The following is a 19979-nucleotide window of genomic DNA, read 5'->3' on the forward strand; positions in this document are numbered from 1 at the left end:
TAAATACAAAAGTTTGGACGGATGTGTGTATGTATTATGGATGTCTGTTACTCGTTGACGCATAAATTACTAAATCACTTTAGATGAGGAATGATATAGCTGGACATAAAAATATCCCTCTATATTAACTGCGAAAGTTTGTAAGTATATTTGTTTGTTTTTTACCTTATCACGTATAAACTGCTGAACCGATTTAAGTAGATGAGGAGTTTGAGTCCCTAGAGTTGTGGATAATGCTTATTTTCGAGGCTTAAAGACTCGAGCCCTTAGGACTCCAGAGTCTTAGAGACTCGACTATATTTGACAATTAAATTGGCTTATTTTATGCATATGAATGCAAGAAATCTCGAGAGTCTTTAGGGTTCGAGTCTTCAAGCCTCGAAATGAGCGTTTTTCACAACACTACAGTCCCCGGGAAGGACAAAGGATAGTTTTTATCCCGGAGAATTGTATAGTTCCCGCGGGATAGCGATAAACGAATTCTACGCGGATGGTCGGGGGAATAGCTAGTATTATATATATAAATCTAGATTATGTTGTAGAACTAGTGAACCTTATGACTTATGAGAGCTCAATCATGACTCGTGAACCGCAGCCCATTGTATAGAAAAGGCAAACGTCACCGAATTGAATGAACCCGCCGGTTGCGTGCCTCGAAGCATTATCCGTAATGCTGTGTGACTTTATTTTTTATATCGATACACAAAGTTCGAGTCTGCAATGACTATCATTTACTTTATATTATTAGGAAATAAAAAAGTTCAGAGATATTGTGTTCTGTTACGACCTGTTTTGATTTGTTCACGTTGAAAATAAACTAAGTACCTACAGTTTTTCCGGAAACAGAGTTTATCATGGAATTAGAATGATGATTGTTTTTACAAAAAAATATGCTGAAATAAGAATTTTTTGCATTTTTGGCGGCATGGTGGCACAAGCAAGCACGTTGAAAATCGTTAATTTCTGCATTTGAAAAGCAATGATAGATTAGTTTTTTTTTTTTCAATTCATGGGTCGTTGTTTTTCGAACGTGATTTACGCAAATAATTCTCAAATGTTTGTTTTGTATTTATCCCTTTGTTTTCGTACTTTGCTAGGTCACGGTATCAAAAGTCGACTGCATATTAATTAATTATGCTTTATGGTGGAACCGGGCGATTGCGTGACAACTGCAGAAAATTAAATGGCGACTCGATGCAAATTCTTTAGCATTGGATTAAAAAATGGATGTAGATGTGGATGGAGTGGATGGATGGATAGATGTTTTGCTCTATTTGTCGATCCATGTTTTTTATTTCTCTCCTCTACACTCAAAGGTGACAGGGCTAGCAATGGCAGAGATCCCTTCAGGGATAAGTCTGCTTTTGTACTTAACCTTTTTGTTTTTTCCTTTTTGTATAATAAAGAGTATAAACAAATAAACAACAAAAAACTGAGCATCAAAATAAAGAATAGGCTTGTTATTTATCCCGAGGGAATTTTTGAAAACCCTCTTAGTGCGAGAAATCTTTATGATACTTTGTCTGGCAGATCACTCCAGTGGTTTAGGCTGTGCATTATCTGTCCATCAGCCAACAAATTAATGTTATAAATAGACCCCGTTATCGGAGGGGCAATTTGGCAGCTTGACAGTCTTAGGGATGGATAAAATATTTAAAATACTATGGTATTCCTGAAATGAAGATACTAAAATGACAATCTGAAATGTCAAAAGTAATAATAATGTGGCCAGCATAAAGGAACAGTGCTGCTCCATGATTTCGGTTTCGTAAATAACCGATAAAATGTATATTTTACAATAGCAAAAATAACATTATAGCATACAATATTCTACTTTCCATTTTGTAAATATAAATGCACTTTTACGATAAAGTGATAAAATCTAAGCACAGGTAAAAATACAGTGTTCATCACTTAGTGCCAACGTAAAAAATAATATAGAGGGCTACTACAAAACTAGAAAAACGAAGTTCGTATGGCACCTTCCCTTTCACTCGCGTATTGAATGAGATAAGCGCAAGCGGGACGGCAACATACGAAGTTCGGGTTTTGCATTTCGTAGTTAGGGCCACCAGGGCTACTACGAAGTTCGAAAGTCGAGGTTCGTGTCGTTCTGTCCTTCTGACGCTACTATTTAATGCGGGAGTGAGGGCGTTGCGGTGCGACCTTTGATTTTCGGATTCCGGAGTAGGCCATAAGATATCACACAACGTCATTGTTCATGTTTTTCGTATTCAAGTGGTATTCAACTGTTTTCGTTACTTTACTCGTATTGTCATCGGATGTGATCAGTGCGTTTTCTCGTGTCATTGTTGCTGTTGACGTTATTTGTTAAATTTGTTGAGATAAGACTTTTTATTTATTAATTTGGTTTGGTCGTGTTTTTTGTTGAGTTTTGTTTGATTAAACATGGACTCTGAGCAGCCAAGTACTTCGTCGCATAGACGACACAGCGAATAAATACTTTCGCCTCAGAAAAAACGGAAACGTCAACCTCTTAGCAAAGCCGAGAAGTGTATGGTTGTAAATACGTACAAATATGTATACACAGAGGCCAAAGAATGAAATTGAAACTTAAAATCAACATCTATAAAAAGTTGAAATATCTCGAAAACGGTCGCATTTTTATTAGACCTATATTTACCTTTTCTAGAATGTCCTAAGTGCCCTACATTTTAGTACATCACGGATCCGTTCATATCTTAATATTTTACGACATACATACATAGTACCTACAAAATCTTTCGGTGATAACCGGTTGCGGCACATCACTATTTATGAGACGCAAAAAACAGGTAACACATGAAACGTCATTTTAGTATCTCGAATTATGGGACAGACCATAACTAAATGTCGATAATTTTTCTTTATCATAATGGCAGTCTAAGAATTTAATTAATCGTGTTTGTTTTGTAAAACAGGACTAATTACAAAATTAAAAAGTACCTTTTACCATTTTTCATTTTTATAAACAAAAATAACTTAAATTTTATCCGATTTACCTTAGTTCTATTCATTTTTAGAAATATGAATGTTAATTATAATTACTAAATTATATCAAAAAGAAAAAATATACGACTATTGTTTAATTTAATTTGTTCATTTGTTGATATTTCTAAAAATGAAAAGAGCTAAGATAGGTATATCGGATTTAATTAATTAGTTATTTTTATTTATAAAAATTAAAATATTAATACATAATATTCATTTTGTAATTAGTCCTGTTTTACAAAATAAACATGTTTAATTAAAGTCTTAGACTGTCATTACGGTAAATAAAATTATCGACATTAAGTTAGTATTTTAAAATATTTTTTACCCACCCCTAAGACTGTCAAACTACGAAATTGCACCTCCAATAACGGGGACTAGTTATAAAACATACGTAGATAGTAGGTAGTACCGACGAGTAGGTACTTTTAGAGAGTAGTATCGACAGACAAATTTAACGAGCTAAAACAATTAGGGCAGAAGTACCAGTTTTTGGCCACCTTAAGCCCGTTTTGGCCAGTTGACATTTGAAGTCATATATAAAAAGTTATAGTATTAAAATAATATGTTTAGTGAGTTTTCAAAAGTTGATACTGAATCGAATAAAGTTTGTAATGATTTATTAAGTACTATAAATGTATATCAAACGCATATTTAAACATATCGAAAATACAAACTGATACACGGGACTACCCGTAAAAGTAACAAATTTGGAGTTGAAATAAAAAATATAAAAAGACTCCAAATAACCAAGCATATTTAAACAATAAATGACCATAAACGTTACAGTGGCCACAAACGGTACTTCTGCCCTGCTTTGCTCACCCGCGACCTTATGATATCTACGTTTATGCAAGAAAATATCATAAGGTCGCGGGTGAGCATGAGCAAAGTAATGGTTTTAGTCCATAGATGTGGACCTCCGCAAAGCAACGCCTGATTCAATAAATTTAACATGTTTTCAAATGGATGTTTACTGATTGTGAGATATTTTAGGCTCTAAGTTCAAGGTTCGTCTGAAAATAGAAATTTTTGGGGCGATTGCTTTAATGTAGTTTGGAATGTTAATTTTAAAGGTATGGGGTATTCTAAATACTATTCACACAATATTAGGTCACAAAACCTTCATAAACTTATCAAAATTTAAGATGTATTCACGAAAATCTGAAAAACTATTGTTATTTTGAAAATGTAACTCTATTTCGTATCAGTAGATTTTATTCCGATTACGCTCTATTGATTGATAACTATCAACTTTGAATTAACTTTTAGACTCCGAATGTAATCGTAAATGTAAATAACGATAAGATAATGAGAAAACGGGCGTTTTTCCGATCCTTCGGTGACCCCACTACACGGGTCATAAAGGAAAGCATTGTGTACATAACCATATTATTGGTTGCATTTATTTAGACATCTGCCCATTTTTCTATTGGAAAACGTATAAATGGTGACTTTATGCTCCCTGCTCTAGATAGCTTCCGGTAAAATAGTATACCGATCAAATATAACGTTAATTTGTGGTGGCCTAGTGGTTTGACCTATCGCCTCTCAAACAGAGGGTCGTGGGTTCAAGCCCTGGCTCGCACCTCTGAGTTTTTCGAAATTCATGTGCGGAATTACATTGGAAATTTACCTCGAGCTTTGCGGTGAAGGAAAACATCGTGAGGAAACCTGCACAAACCTGCGAAGTAATTCAATGGTGCGTGCGAAGTTCCCAATCCGCACTGGGCCCTCGTAGGAACTATGGGCTAGCCCTCTTGTTCTGAGAGGAGGCCTCTGCCCTGCAGTGGGACGTATATAGGCTGGGATGATGATGATGATTGGATCAGGCGTTACTTTGCGAAGGTTCATATCAATAAACTGAAAAAATTAGGTACTCTGCTCACCCGCGACCTTATGATAGCTATATACGTTTATGAAAGAAATTTGTGTTCATGCAGTTCCTCCATCTCCACTACACTTATACTTTTCATTAATAGAAACATACAATCATTAAAATATATTTTTTAGACGACCGGATGGCCAAGTGGTTAGAGAATCTGACTACAAAGCTAGAGGTCCCGGGTTCGATTCCTGACCGGGGCAGATATTTGTATGAATAATATGAACGTTCGTTCTCGGGTCTTGGATGTTTAATATGTATTTAAGTATGTATTTATCTATATAAGTATGTTTATCCGTTGCCTAGTGTCCATAGAACAAGCTTTGCTTAGTTTGGACTAGGTCAATTGGTGTCAAGTGTCCCACGATATTTATTATTATTATTTTTATCTCCCGTTAATGTTTCAGCCCGCCGTGCTTCCACCTCCCCCTGGAGTACGCGAAGCTGGTGTCGGAGTGTTCGCGCCTGCGGCGTGGTGACGACGGCGGCGCCAGCGCAGTATGGATCCACAAGCCCGTGGCGCAGAGCCAGGGCCGCGGGATCTTCCTCTTTCGGGTAAATAGGCGTTTTCACAAAAAGGCGTACCCTTACTTTTTTTTTTAATTATGGAAAAATATGTTTTTTTCTACTCAAGAATCAAGAGCACAATTGATTCCAATACTTTAAAAAAATGCGAATAACAATAATGACAGTTTTGTGATGTTTTTTCATACACCCAATATGGGAGTCACAAAGCTGACTCATAAATTTTGTATGAAAAAAATAAATACTTTTTGAAAGAAAAGGTACCTACGCTTGTTTTTTGAAAACGCCCTAATACATCAACCACAAATAAATATCGAACCAGAATCCTTGGATGTTATTGGATATTTTTTCATACACCCACCATGAGAGTCACAAAGCTGACTCATAAATTTTATATGAAAAAAATAAATACATTTTGAAAGAAAAGGTACCTACGCTTCTTTTTTGAAAACGCCCAAATACATCAACCACAATTAAATATCAAACCAGAATCCTTGGATATTATTGGATATTATTTGTGAGTTTCAACTGCCTCATTCCCCTGGTCACATTTTTTACGAATTGGCTATAGATTTTGATATCGAAAATACAAACTGAGACATGGATGCACAGAAAAACCAGAAAAAGAGACCAGCACTGGGAATCGAACCCAGGTCCTCAGCAATCCGTGCTGCGTGCTATAACCCCTACACCACCGCTGGACAGGAATCTAGACACGAATTTTTCCTATGCATACATATCTCAGGTTGCTTATTTCTACTACGCTACTTATGCAGCAGCACTAGCGACATCTATGTTCCGCTCTCATCGAGAGACGTCACACTCTTTCGGAACCAACCGCTCACCCAGACAAGAGATGTCGCTACTAAGCAATCAAATTATGATTGGTTTTTATTGGTTATGGTTTCACGGGATACCCGTAAAAGTAACAAATTTGGAGTTGAAATAAAAAATACAAAAAGACTCCAAAAAACCAATCATAATAGATTTTGATGTTGTTTTCGATTATTTGTACTTCCTGTATTTCTACCAGATAACTAAAAAAACTATCAGAATCTTGGGCCATTTTTACAGAAAAGTAGGGAGAGGACCTAACCAGGGGATTGAGACGGTTGAAGCGCTCGAATAATTACCCCTTAAGGATCTTTAAAATACGAGCCTATCAGTCTCACAAAGTTCCGGCAACCTGTGATATATCTCGTGTTGCGAGTGTCCATCGGAGACGGGCGCATGCTCGTTTGCCCCCTCTTCTAAAAAAAACAGTCTTTTACAGATAAGTATAGCGAATAAAATAATATAAAGTAGTATAAAATAATAAATAAATATCATGAGATACTTGACACCAATTGACCTAGTCCCAAACTAAGCAAAGCTTATACTATGGATACTAGGCAACGGATAAACATACTTATATAGATAAATACATACTTAAATACATATCAAACATCCATGACCCGCGAAAAAACATGCGTGTTATCCACACAAATATCTGCCCCGGCCGGGAATCGAACCCGGGACCTCAAGCTTCGTAGTCAGGTTCTCTAACCACTTGGCCATCCGGTCGTCAAATATAATAATCTTTTCCCATTGTAATTTTCTGGAATGTTCGTATTTGTCAGGCTATTTCAGTGAGCCTCAGTACCTATCAAGAAAACTTAGGGGAAGGTCCTTCGATGAACGATACTACGTACGTACGTATTGTTGATCGAAGGGAAGGTCGCATCGAGTAGTCGCATCGATTTTTGCTTACACTACATTATCTATATAATTTGAACCCTGAGGTAATAACATCTCAGTGTGACGGGAAGTCGTCACTAATAAATAAAATACCTACCCTATTTGGGAGCGCCAGGGGTTAGGTTAGGTTTGTTTTATATCCCCGCTGGCAGGGCGGCGAGGAAGGAACATCCCGGGGGTTTTAGTGGGTAAAAACCCCACATAACCTCATCGCCTCCCCGTGATGATGGGGTATCTGGTGGCAGATTTCCCCCGGGCAACAAAAAAAAAAAAGGTTTGTTTTATAACAATTTCGAACAATTATTGGATTCAGAGAAATAAGAGTTATGACAAAAGATCGTTCCGACAAATATTACATTGGGACTTTCAATGAGTATGCGAGCCGATATGGACCCACCCTATTTATTTAATACAAACTGTCATTTATTAATAAGTACAATAATTTCGACGAAATTTCAGGATTTCACTAAATTCCCGTCGGAATTCCCAAAAATTACATACATTGTGGTCTTTATTGAATTTGCACATTTGCTTTGCTTTGTTATTTCTGACATAATTTAATCCATCCATCCATCCATTTCATCCAATTCCGTCCAGCCATTTTAGCGTGAACGAGTAACAAACACACACATACACAACTTTTTACATTTATAATATTAGTAGTATAATAGTATAGGTAGTGCCACGAGAGTTGAAATGAATGATTGACTGAAATGAACACAGCTACATGAAGAACGGATTGCATAAAAGGAGAATGAATGAAATGAATGGGTGAATGTCAATGTCCCGCTGTCATTACATGACATGTTTTTGTGTGCGTGTCCTCAAATAATGCGAATGTTTGTCTCGGGTCTTGAACGTTTAATATGGATTTAAGTTTGTACTTATTGAAATAAGTAGGATGTTTATCCGTTGCCATAGTACAAGCAGTGGCGTAGCTAGGTAACCTAGGGCCCTGGGGCAAATAAAAAAATGAGGCCCACTGCTATTAAAAACTGGTAAGGTTTTTTGAAGTAAAATCATTATATATACAAATACTTTAAAAATGATAAGCAACTATCATCAGCTATAAAGCAGAATTTCGAGGGCCCCCTGAGCTTGAGGGCGCCCCGGGGCACTGCCCCGCCTAGCCCCTTGGTAGCTACGCCACTGAGTACAAGCTTTGCTTAGTTTGGGTCTAGGTCAATTGCTATTTATTTATTAAGATTGTAATTGCTGCCATATGGGTCATTTTTAACGCGAATATAAGATTAGATTAAGATATTGAAATAATCTTTATAGCCTATTTTATAACCGACAACTTTTTAATAAAAAAAGAGTGCTGTCTTCGCCATCAAACTTCTTAGCAGTTTGGAGAAAATATTTTTTAAGTTGCTATTTTTAATAAATAAAAAATAAAACTCTGGTGGCACTAGCTATATCAGTAGGATTTTTTTGTGATGCAGAGTGTGTGCGAGATGCGTTGCGGGAGCGCAGCGGTGGCGCAGCGCTACATCGAGCGGCCGCTGCTGATCGCGGGCTATAAGTTCGACCTGCGGCTCTACGTGTGCGTGGCTGGGTACCGGCCGCTCACTGCCTACATGTACGCCGAGGGACTCGCTCGATTCGGTGAGATTATGTTGTACAGTCATCAACAAATATATGAATACAGCCAAAGTGCCAAAAATATGTATACAGGGCTTTATTATATAGGTGTATATGTATACTCGTAGTTGTATATTATAAGTAGTTGTTTCCAAAATCCCCGAAATATGTATAATAAATAGCCAAGAAATAATATACAAGAATTACTAGCTTAAAAATATAAGAATATTAATATTGTCTCAGCGATTATTTTATTGGTAACACAATAGGTACGCAATTTATTTTTTATTTTTACAGGAACTGACAAGTACACTTTGTCGGACATACACAACCCGTACAGGCACCTGACCAATTCGTCGCTGAACAAAACGGGACCGCGGTACGCGGAGTGCAAGGACAGAATAGGCAGCGGTGAGTGTTTATGATTAAGAATTAAGGCCAAAAATCTAAATCCTACTCCATGTCTAGGTCTCCCTGCACGTGCTGATGGCCTATCAATCTTCCAAAAGTTAACTGGAAGAGATTTTTTTGGGTTAAGTAGGTACTTCTGCCACCCGCTACGGCGGCCGCTCTACATAATCTAAACCGCTGGGTTTGAAATTTGAAATTGAAAACAATATTTTTAGGAGTGCTCTAATAAAGCAATTATAATATTAATTTAATTACAGTAAAATTAAGTACTTTACAATAAGAATACCCATTTAGCTATACTTACAATTACATTATTTTCAAGTTTATTTACGTCGAGCTTACGTTGTAGGAAAACATTGCCAAGAAACGTTAACGCAACCTGCAAAGCAATTCAATGGTGTGTGTAGAGTTCTTAATCTGCACTGCACTGAGCTGAACTTACGTGGTAACTTCAGCTCAAGCCCTCTCATTCTGAGAAGAGTCATGCGCTTATTAGTGGGCTGCATACCGTCTAAATCAAGATGATGTTTATGATGATGATGATGGTCTTAATAGTGGTCTGTCTGAAAATTAGCGCTGAGGTGTTTTAAAGCTTCAGCATCATGCTAAGCTAATGTCCGATCCACAACCGCAATGACGCATTTGTACTTCAAAATGTTGTGAATAAATGTATTTCCTTTCTTCCTTTCCATGATGATGATAATGACGATGATGCTGATAATGATGATGATGGTGATGATGTTGATTTCCAGGTTGCAAGTGGACGTTGAAGCAAGTCCGCCGAGCGCTGGTCGGGCGCTGGGAGGCGACGGAGTGGCTGGTGTGGCAGCGGATCCGCGCTCTCGTGACTTTGACGCTGCTCGCGCAGGCCTCGGGCACGCCTCCCGCTAGGAACTGCTTCGAGTTCTACGGCTTCGACGTGCTGCTTGATGACGCTTTGAAGCCTTGGTTGCTGGAGGTGGGTTTTCTTTTGGTGGACGCACAGACGGACAGACAGACATAGAAAAAACTGTAGGGGTTCCATTTTTGTGATTTTGGCTAAGGAACCCTAAAAATGGTATATGTAGACAAAAACCAAACAATTGCGTTTTGAGGAAACCTGCACAACAAACCTGCGAAGCAATTAAACGGTGTGTGTGAAGTTTCCAATCCGCACTGGGCCCGCGTGGGAACTACTGCTCAAGCCCTCTCATTCCGAGAGGAGGCCTGTGCCCTGCAGTGGGACGTATATAGGCTGGGATGATGGGATGATGAGACAAAAACTGTGAAATGGATCAAAATGGTTCGAATTAAAGTTGAAAGTGAGTTTACTGAAATTAAATATGGAATTAAACATGGATAACAAAAGTAACAGAAAAGACAGCTGCTGCCCTTTCAAACCCAGCCGATACGATCGTGCGGATTAATTACATTTGAATATGAATTTGACATGGATTGTACATAAGGTCCACTGTCGTAACTCTTACATTTGAATTTTGAACTTAACATGGATTGTACATAAAGTCCATTGTTGTAACTCTTTTCATACCTACTTGGCTGGGTTCGAAAGGACTAGGTTAGGCTCACCCGATCGTATCTCCAACTTTCTAGCTCCTTCCATTGTCCATAATTGTCTTCATATGATCTTCATATGGTCTTCTTTGTAAGTATATAATTATCTTCAATTACCTACCTATACCTGCTAGAAAAGGATGCACTGACTGATGGAGTGATCTTACGCCGTATTTAAACCTTTCCCCTCATCTGTCAGTAGTGATGCCTATGATTTCTTCTACAAAATGAACAGCTCATGATTCCTCTAAACTCCAGGTGAACTTGTCCCCGGCGCTGGCGGCGGACTGTGAAGCTGACGTGGCGGTGAAGCGTCCGATGCTGCACGAGCTGTTCGACCTGCTCGGGCTGCCCATGAGACACACTGGCCTTGCACTGCTGCAGGGGCCGCTGACGGCGCTCCAGAACAGGTCGGCCTACTTTTTCTTAGCAACAATCATCACTCACAGATCTAATGACCTCTCTTTTTCTCATTCAATCCACCTATTCCACTATCGCACTCTCACTACATACCGTCACTACTTTGAAAAAAGCTGGTATCTCAAAATCGATGATCTTTCCGAGTGAACTTAATGATCATTGTTTTAAGGGTCAAATTTGTTGACGTATTGATTTGAGATACGAGATTTTTTCAAAGTAGTGACGATATTATTTATGTAAGTAAGTCTCAGCCGGCCGCCCCTTGGTCCTTGCACCCTAGGCTTTAGCCTTTTTAGCCTGTGGGTAAATCAGGCCCTGATGAGAGAGGCAACCGAGCAAGCCGATCTGCATCTGTACCACCTACAGATTTTTCAAGCCAGTAGTTTGGCTTGTGGAGGGGGGAGGGAGACACTTCCCTAAAGCAAAAATAGCATTGAATCAAACCGTATTATTTGTGGTTCCCCAGCGGGTCCGAAGACGAGAACGGCGGCCAACGTGCGCAGAGGCCACGCGCGCCTGCGTCGGCTCTCCGCCGCGGCACGACGTGGCGGCGCCGGCGCGCGATGCCCATCCACTGTGTCACGCTGGTACCGCCCTCTGTTGAGAAGGACACGGTAACTAGTTTCAAACTTAAAGATAAGTGTGTATACCTAATATAAAATACCGCTGAACTGATTTAGATGAAATTTGAAGACCATGATTGGAGACATTTTGGGAATAAGACTTTTCTGGAATGCCAACGTTAAAATAAGAAGGCGGATATCTATTTTTTACAAAAACTGTCATTCTTGGAAACAGGCAATTTTAAATAGCTGTCATTTTGAGAATCTGACATTATGCAAAAGACGTGTTGATATTCTGAAAAGTAGACATTTTGCGAAAAATACCCCTTAGTCCGTTTTCGCAATTGCGGTTTCACAATTGGCTGCGAAAGAAGAATTATTTTTCACTGTTTCGTAATTAACTTTCAAACAAGAATTTATTTTCTGTTTTCACAATCAAGTTTCACAATTGGCTGCGAAAGAAGAGTTATTTTTCACTGTTTCGTAATTAACTTTCAAACAAGAATTTATTTTCTGTTTTCACAATCAAGTTTCACAATTGGCTGCGAAAGAAGAATTATTTTTCACTGTTTCGTAATTAACTTTCAAACAAGAATTTATTTTCTGTTTTCACAATCAAGTTTCACAATTGGCTGCGAAAGAAGAATTATTTTTCACTGTTTCGTAATTAACTTTCAAACAAGAATTTATTTTCTGTTTTCACAATCAAGTTTCACAATTGGCTGCGAAAGAAGAATTATTTTTCACTGTTTCGTAATTAACTTTCAAACAAGAATTTATTTTCTGTTTTCACAATCAAGTTTCACAATTGGCTGCGAAAGAAGAATTATTTTTCACTGTTTCGTAATTAACTTTCAAACAAGAATTTATTTTCTGTTTTCACAATCAAGTTTCACAATTGGCTGCGAAAGAAGAATTATTTTTCACTGTTTCGTAATTAACTTTCAAACAAGAATTTATTTTCTGTTTTCACAATCAAGTTTCACAATTGGCTGCGAAAGAAGAATTATTTTTCACTGTTTCGTAATTAACTTTCAAACAAGAATTTATTTTCTATTTTCACAATCAAGTTTCGTTACTTCAAAAACGGAACGATAAATACATATACAGGGCGACTTCAAATTGGTAAATACAAAACACTTGATTTTGGCTTCATTAATGCTAAGTATTGTATTGATAATTTTCTAATAAAATGAATGTTTTCATATGAAGCCAAAGAAAATGGGATAATTTAAAATTAACAAAAAAAAATACTTCTGGTTATTTTAAAAGCATGAGACCTAATGGAGGTTCTTAGTGTAGGGCAAACGTGTGCAAAACTTTGATTTTGTATTACCAATTTGGTGTCGCCCTGTATACATATAATGAAATAAAAAATAATAATTATATTAAAAAAAACACGACTGCCATGCAAAAATTGGGCTAAACTATAAAAAAACAAGTCAAATATAAACACGCAATACAGCTGTTATATTCATTTTTTTTTCTTTAAATAGCCAGTGTTACCCGGAGTAAGGATTCTAACGATACCTCATAGTAATACGCCTAAATCTGTTCAGTATTTCAAAATTTATCGTGTAACAAAGAAACTCGCATACATACATACATACATTACATACAAACGAACGGACCCTGAAACTCATTAAGTAATTTATTTACCAAGGAGTTTGACTAATTCTTGTTTAGCAGTTAATTGTGAAAAAAGAAAACGGAGATATTTTTAGTAATTAACTGCGAAAGAAGAAATAATGTTCGATTGCGAAAGAAGCCAAAAAAATCTTGGTTGACAGTTAATTACGAAACAGAGAAAAATAATTCTTCTTTCGCAGCCAATTGTGAAACCGCAATTGCGAAAACGGACTAGAGGAAAAATACATTTTAGGAAAACGGATATTTCAGGCCTGAGCCGCACCTGCGTCCGAAATTCCAAATCCTTCTGCTTGTACGCTGTGTGATTCTGCGACATCAGGCGATCGCAGTCGGTTACCAACCACATTGCAGAGAGCAGCTTAAGGGCGCATTAGCTTGACAATTTATCTTGAAAGAGATGTTATGTGTTCCTTATTTTGTGTATACGTATATAACTATCACGCCGTTACGCTGGTACCTATGTACGGCCTCCGGCAACAAGGATACATACGGTAATTTTCTTGAAACGCAAAGACAAGGTGTGATAAAGTGCGCGCCTGCATCTACTTTCTACAGCAGCACGATGCCGATGCGCCGATGCACAATGCCTATCTACAGTGTCACGCTGGTGCCGCCCTCTGGTGACAAAAATACGGTATTTACCTTTTCACTCTAACGCCAGCATGCACATACACTGCACGCGCCTGTAGCTGCCTTAGCGGCACGACGTGGTGACGTCGATGCGCTATACTGATCCACTGTGCCACGCTGGTGCTGCCCTGTGTTGACAAGGATACGGTAGCTAGCTTTAAACGCCAACGCCAGCGTGCACAGACTCTGCGCGCGTCTGCGACGGCCTTCTACCGTGGCATAACGTGGTGATAACAGCGCGTTATGCTCATCTACTGTGTGATGCTGGTGCCGCCCTCTGTCGACTAAAACCTTAGAGTTTACTTTGTCGGTTGTTTCAGGCGCCATAATAATTTGGCTTCTGCCCTATAAAGGGTTAAGCCCAGTTTAGACTTGCAAAAAATCGTGCACGTTGCAGCGCTCGATTGACCTCTTCAAACACGCTCGCTTTACGGCCTCTCAATTTTCTTGCAGGTCTAAACTGAGCTTTAAATACGAGTCAGGTTCATACAGCCAGATTTTAGAGCCATTTGTCTGTCCCAGGAATCGAATGAAAAAGGAAAAGAAGAGAGCAGCGGAAGTTCCAGCAACTCAGTTTCTTCACAGGCGAGTCCTGAAGAGCCCGAAACTCAGGTAAATATCAAAATATCCAGAGTTAAGTCACTATATTTTTATTTTGCAAAGATTAATTATACCTAATTATATTATCTGTTGCTTGCGACTCTGTCTACGTTTAATTCTTTTATCACAATCCCACTGAAACTATGCAATTTTCCGTAAAATAACCATCTAACTATCTTTGTTCTTCCGTGGGTCTCAAACGATCTCCATACTTAATTTTATCTTATACCTAGTTTAGCGGTTTAAGCGTGAAGAGGTAACAGGCAAACAGACAGACTGACAGACAGACAGAGAGGCAGACAGATATAATCAGTTACTTTCGTATTTATAATATTAATTTAGTAGCTAAGGATTAAAAAAAAATGTACTTCCCGTGGGAATTCCCGAAAATTAAATCATGGTTTTCATTGACGTTACATTAAAAATAATCATGTCAAATTTCATGACTCTAAGCCCAGTGGTTGTTATATCGAGATTTTATCCCTATCCCGTGGGAATATCGGAATAAAAATTAGCCTATGTTTTAACCCAGATACATGTATACCAAATTTAATCCAAATCTGTTCAGCCGTTTCAGCGTGAAGGAGTAACAAACATACTCACTCACTCACAAACTTTCGCATTTATAAATATTATTATAGTAAGATTTAACTAGTTCTTGGCATTTTTGTAACAAAATGTAACTGCCATCTACCGGAAACCGTAAGCAACTGATGTTTAGCTCCTGAACCTGCAGGCGTACTGTTGTGACGCGGCGGCTTATTCTATAGAGAGCTACGACAGGATAGATGGTGCTACTATCGAGAAGTACAATATTGCATTTTTATTCGCTTGGTTAATGGTCCATAATTAAATAAACCAATCGTAAACTGTCAGAAAACCCTCATAAATAACTCCCAGTATCCAGATTCATCGCGGTGACCACGCAATGGCTTTCTGTAATGTATTGTAGATGTCGTTTTAAACAAAGTTTCGACTTGCATTTGAGTTTCGAAAGTTGTAGGTATAGTTCGAAGGACGAGCGAAAGGGTTGGTAGGTATACATTATGCCTATCCAATTTAAGTATTAAAAGTGTAAACAAACCGATTTCATCAAAATTCTTGTATAAACATTCACTGGATCGAATCAATAACACATTTATCTATAAATCGTGTCTTATCTAGATGTCTATTCACTTTTTTCACCAAATTTCACTTGATTTCAATATTTGTTTTTCATTTGAAAAATCTTCGTCAAAATCTGACGTTATTTCTTGATTGAAACATGTGTGTGTATAATCTGTAGTAGCATAGACTAGCGTAGAGATGGCGAAAAAAGTTGGCATTTTAAAAATCGAGTAATGCGCGGATGAATAAGCGATTTTTATTTACTTTCCTTAAAATTAAAAAATAGTTACTTAGTGCTTTTATTATAAAATAAACAGTCTTTGGAATGAAATCAAGTATTGTAAATAATAAAATAGACAAAAATCATCATCATCATCCAGCCTATATACGTCCCACTGCTGGGCACAGGCCTCCTCTCAGAACAAGAGGGAGACAAAAATACTTTGATCTAAATAAATTGTTCGATTTACTGAACAGATTAATTATTTTCCAATAGGTTCAAGGTTTTCACATCATTGAAGGTCTGTGGTCGGATAAATGGCGTCTTTGTTTACACTTTTCATAAATTGGATCGAAATACAATATACTACAGGTCGATTCATAAGAGCTGGCATGAATGGATTGAATGAGTGAATGAAAGTACAGTCAAGGGCAAAGATATCGACACGGCCAAAGTTACAAAAATATGTATACACGACTTTATGCACTTGACATTAAGGCCGTGTATACATATTTTTGCAACTTTGGCCGTGTCGATATCTTTGCCCTTGACTGTACCTGTGTGTTACCTATTATAATCACACAAATATGAAAATGTCATGCTTCTGTCATGTTTCCTTTAAAAATGACAAAGCGACATTACTTTCGTTCAATTAATTCGTGATTGTGAATTATCCTGTAAATTAGTAACATATTTACGAATTGTGACGTAAAATTGAATGTAGAGTAGGTGAATGAATTCAGTTCACTAGCAATTCATGCATTTTCCCAGATAACCCCGAGCCCAGCTGTACCCATCTTGGATGTGGAAGCATACTATAAAGGACGCATACAGAAGCTCGTTGGTTTTATTTATATTTTGTTAAATATACTTACATAATATTTATTTGAAATTAAATTACTTAATATTTCGTTTAGTCCGGCAGTTCAAATATAAAATACATAAAGCAAATGGAGTAAGAGGGTAAAGACGTAATGGGTTCCTTCTTTTTTATTTTCCGAACGTAGTAAAGCCCCGGATCTTAATATTATGTCCGAATAAAGCCTATAGGTATTTGTTCCACATTGGTTTCAATGACGGCGACCTTGACTAAAAGAATATAAATCTTAATATATAAAAATGAATCCCTAATTTCCCCTTGATCACGGCATCACGCGTGAACGGCTGGACCGATTTCGCTAATTCTTTATTTGTTGTGTTTGCTAAATATTGTCAGGAGAAGGTTCTTATAAAAGAAGATTTAGAAAATTAAAAAAAAACTACACCGGGGGCGAAGCCGCGGGCACCAGCTAGTTAATTATATAAAATTTATGTACGCTAAAAAAACCTACCTATTTTGTATAAGGAGCATGAGCTCTAGTATGGCTTGCTTGACCGAACTTAGTTTTAAAAACAATACAGAAATTTTGAAGACCCTTTGTATAGGTACATATTTAACTGCCGGTGTTAGGGTGTCCAGTTTTTTGATCTCCTTAACTCGCCTCACTTCCCAGGCCTCTGTGGCCCCACCGTCAGCGGAGGTCGCGGACGAGTCGTGGCGAGGCGGCGCGGCGACCGCGGCCAGTCGCCGGCGCATGATCAACGCGTGCTCGTGGGGGAACGGTGTGCGCTGGGAGCGTGCGCCCGGCCGCGTGGGCCAGTGGGTGCGGATATACCCGCACACACTGCCCAACAATAACGAGGTAACTGAAGGTTCCACAAGTAAACAAGTTGGTAAGTGTAAATGTGGGTAACAGGACAGGCCGTGAGCAATGTTTCCATAGCATAGAACTTGTTTCTGATTTTTGTGAGATATTTTTTTACAAGAGTTGTATTAAAATTCATAAATTTCATAAATAATCAGAAACTAAGATGTTTTGTTGATAACCGAAATTTTGTCTCAGTGCCTAGAGCGTAAAGCAAGAAATATATATATTTAAAATACCACCGTATCGTAGCACCGTATTTTCTAAACAGAAACCGCTTTGTATTTTGTTTCTTACAATATTTTAATTCAGTACACTCCGAGAAAAAGAACTGTTTTGAACCGCGTAACTAGATATCATAAAATAATGGAGTTTATTACATAAAGTATAATTTTGTTAGAAATTTAGTAAAAAGATATCGGGACCTTTATAAATACCTATTACGCGTGTAACTTAATAAACGTTTGACAAACACAATTCGACTCTCGTAAAAACAGATTGACTACAAACAGAATCTTCAAATACATTTTAAAAAATTGTCTTCAAGCTTCTTAGTTAAGTTCGCCTTTGTAGATACAGTCAAGGACATTAATTTACGTCCCAGGGCGAAACCTTTTCATAATAATTTTTGTCATGATTTTTTAGTGATTTCTTTAGCAGATGTATGGAATGTAAATATGACATTAGTAGCACAAAGGTTTCACCCTGGGTAGTGAATTAATTTCCTTGAATGTACTTCTTTCTGCGTACATGTTGTTGTCCTTCTATGTGCAGTAAAGAGTTTACATCAATAAATACATACATTATTTTGTCATATAGATTCAAATCGAGGATGTGCGAGACAGCGTAGCTCAAGTGTCAAAGTTTGTTCGCGCGGCGCGGGAGGTCGCTCGCGAGAACGCCAAAGACGCGCGTGCGCCGCGCGACGCCTCCCGCGACGCGGACTTTGAGGCCACACTGCGGAAGAAGATGGCCTCTGGACCTCACTTCGAGGTGTGGTTGCCGCCTGTGTAATGTGTTCAATGTAATGTTAAGTCATATTTTTATTTTATTGTACCCTGTATGATTTTAAATAAATGCTTGCTCAAATAATTGGTCATTTATTACAAGCTTTCATTTAGTTTTACCTGTCCTGGTGTCTGTGTGTAATAAAATCTTGCGAGTCGAAGTAATTAATGGTTGAATCGGTATATTTTTCCAAGGATATCGTATTGTGTAAGGAATCTTTCAAGTTTAAGTAGGTATATTTTATACCTACCTTAGGCTGCTATTTACTCTTAAACTACTCTTAATTATTCATGCCATAATTATTCATATACCTTGAACGCACATGTGCGTCGGTGGCATCTGTGGAAGTCAGGTGGGATTGAATGCGTTACGCAATGTTAGCCGTAATTTTTATTTTTTTTATTTTACTATTTGTCGGCGTGACTGATATGTATTCTTATTCATGCCAAATTACAGTTTTCTAGTACTAACGGTCTCGGAGCTTAGCCGCGGACAGACAGACAGACGGACAGACATGGCTAAACTATAAGGGTTCCTAGTTGACTGCGGAACCCTAAAAATTAAACTTACCAAAACTTATTGTATCGTAACCTCAATGTTTCGTTTTTTGTTTACCCGCCTAAGGCAACGAGTTATATGTATATCATTTGCAAGAGAAATAACGCCTCACCGCTACTCCGGCAGTTCGGTGTGATTGCAGTATTTGCTAGCTCAACTTGCCCACGTTGGAAACTAACATGAAATGTATTTACGTTGGCCCTTTACTTGGTGCCTTGTGGATACAGTTCGTGGTTCATATTAAGGAACATTGGCGTCGAAAATGTTACCATGCAGGTACAACTCCGCATTTAGATTATATTAGACTGGCTGGATGTACCTATAAGTAGAGCTATATTTCCTAAATTTGAATTGAATCAAATATGAATGGTATTGTAGCTCTTCTATTATTAGCTAAATAGCAAATTGTACAACAGATTGAAATCCGATAACAGTCAAAACACGAAGACTGAACAGGGAGAGTGAGACATAGAAAGCACTCAGTCCCAATATCAACTATAATAAAACAATATGCACATTATAGCATTGCTTACATTACAGATCGGTTGGTAATCAATATGTTGTGCATACGTCGTGCACTGCATTATCGTATCGTATGGTACGTGCACTTAACATATTATTATGTTATACGACGCCAACTCTGAACAATTATCTATCAAGTAATAGCTAATATCCTTTACAGGCTTACATATCCGGAGTTACCTAGCAAAGCTGTAACTGGCTGTACCTATGATTAAAGGAGGAGTTATAAGCATGGTTGGTTACATATTAATATTTTAATTAACTAGGATAACACCGTGAAATAATCGTCATCATTGTTTTAAGACGGGTATCATTTTAGCGTCCAAATTAAA

General features: G+C 37.8%; 1 protein-coding gene across 1 annotated transcript in view; it reads left to right on the top strand.

Annotated features, from left to right (window-relative positions):
* LOC141433659 (uncharacterized) overlaps positions 1 to 18662 on the top strand; it is a 38485-nt gene extending 19823 nt beyond the window's left edge. Inside the window, exons 11-20 of the mRNA XM_074095762.1 lie at positions 5284 to 5431; positions 8584 to 8746; positions 9020 to 9133; positions 9886 to 10091; positions 10943 to 11094; positions 11571 to 11718; positions 14470 to 14559; positions 16646 to 16714; positions 17368 to 17556; positions 18379 to 18662. Of these exons, the coding sequence (XP_073951863.1) occupies positions 5284 to 5431; positions 8584 to 8746; positions 9020 to 9133; positions 9886 to 10091; positions 10943 to 11094; positions 11571 to 11718; positions 14470 to 14559; positions 16646 to 16714; positions 17368 to 17556; positions 18379 to 18573 (1474 nt within the window). The 3' untranslated portion in view covers positions 18574 to 18662. The remainder of the gene's footprint in view (positions 1 to 5283; positions 5432 to 8583; positions 8747 to 9019; positions 9134 to 9885; positions 10092 to 10942; positions 11095 to 11570; positions 11719 to 14469; positions 14560 to 16645; positions 16715 to 17367; positions 17557 to 18378) is intronic.
* Positions 18663 to 19979: the final 1317 nt, after the last annotated feature.

Source organism: Choristoneura fumiferana, chromosome 12, assembly GCF_025370935.1.
Source record: "Choristoneura fumiferana chromosome 12, NRCan_CFum_1, whole genome shotgun sequence".
Taxonomy (NCBI): domain Eukaryota; kingdom Metazoa; phylum Arthropoda; class Insecta; order Lepidoptera; family Tortricidae; genus Choristoneura; species Choristoneura fumiferana.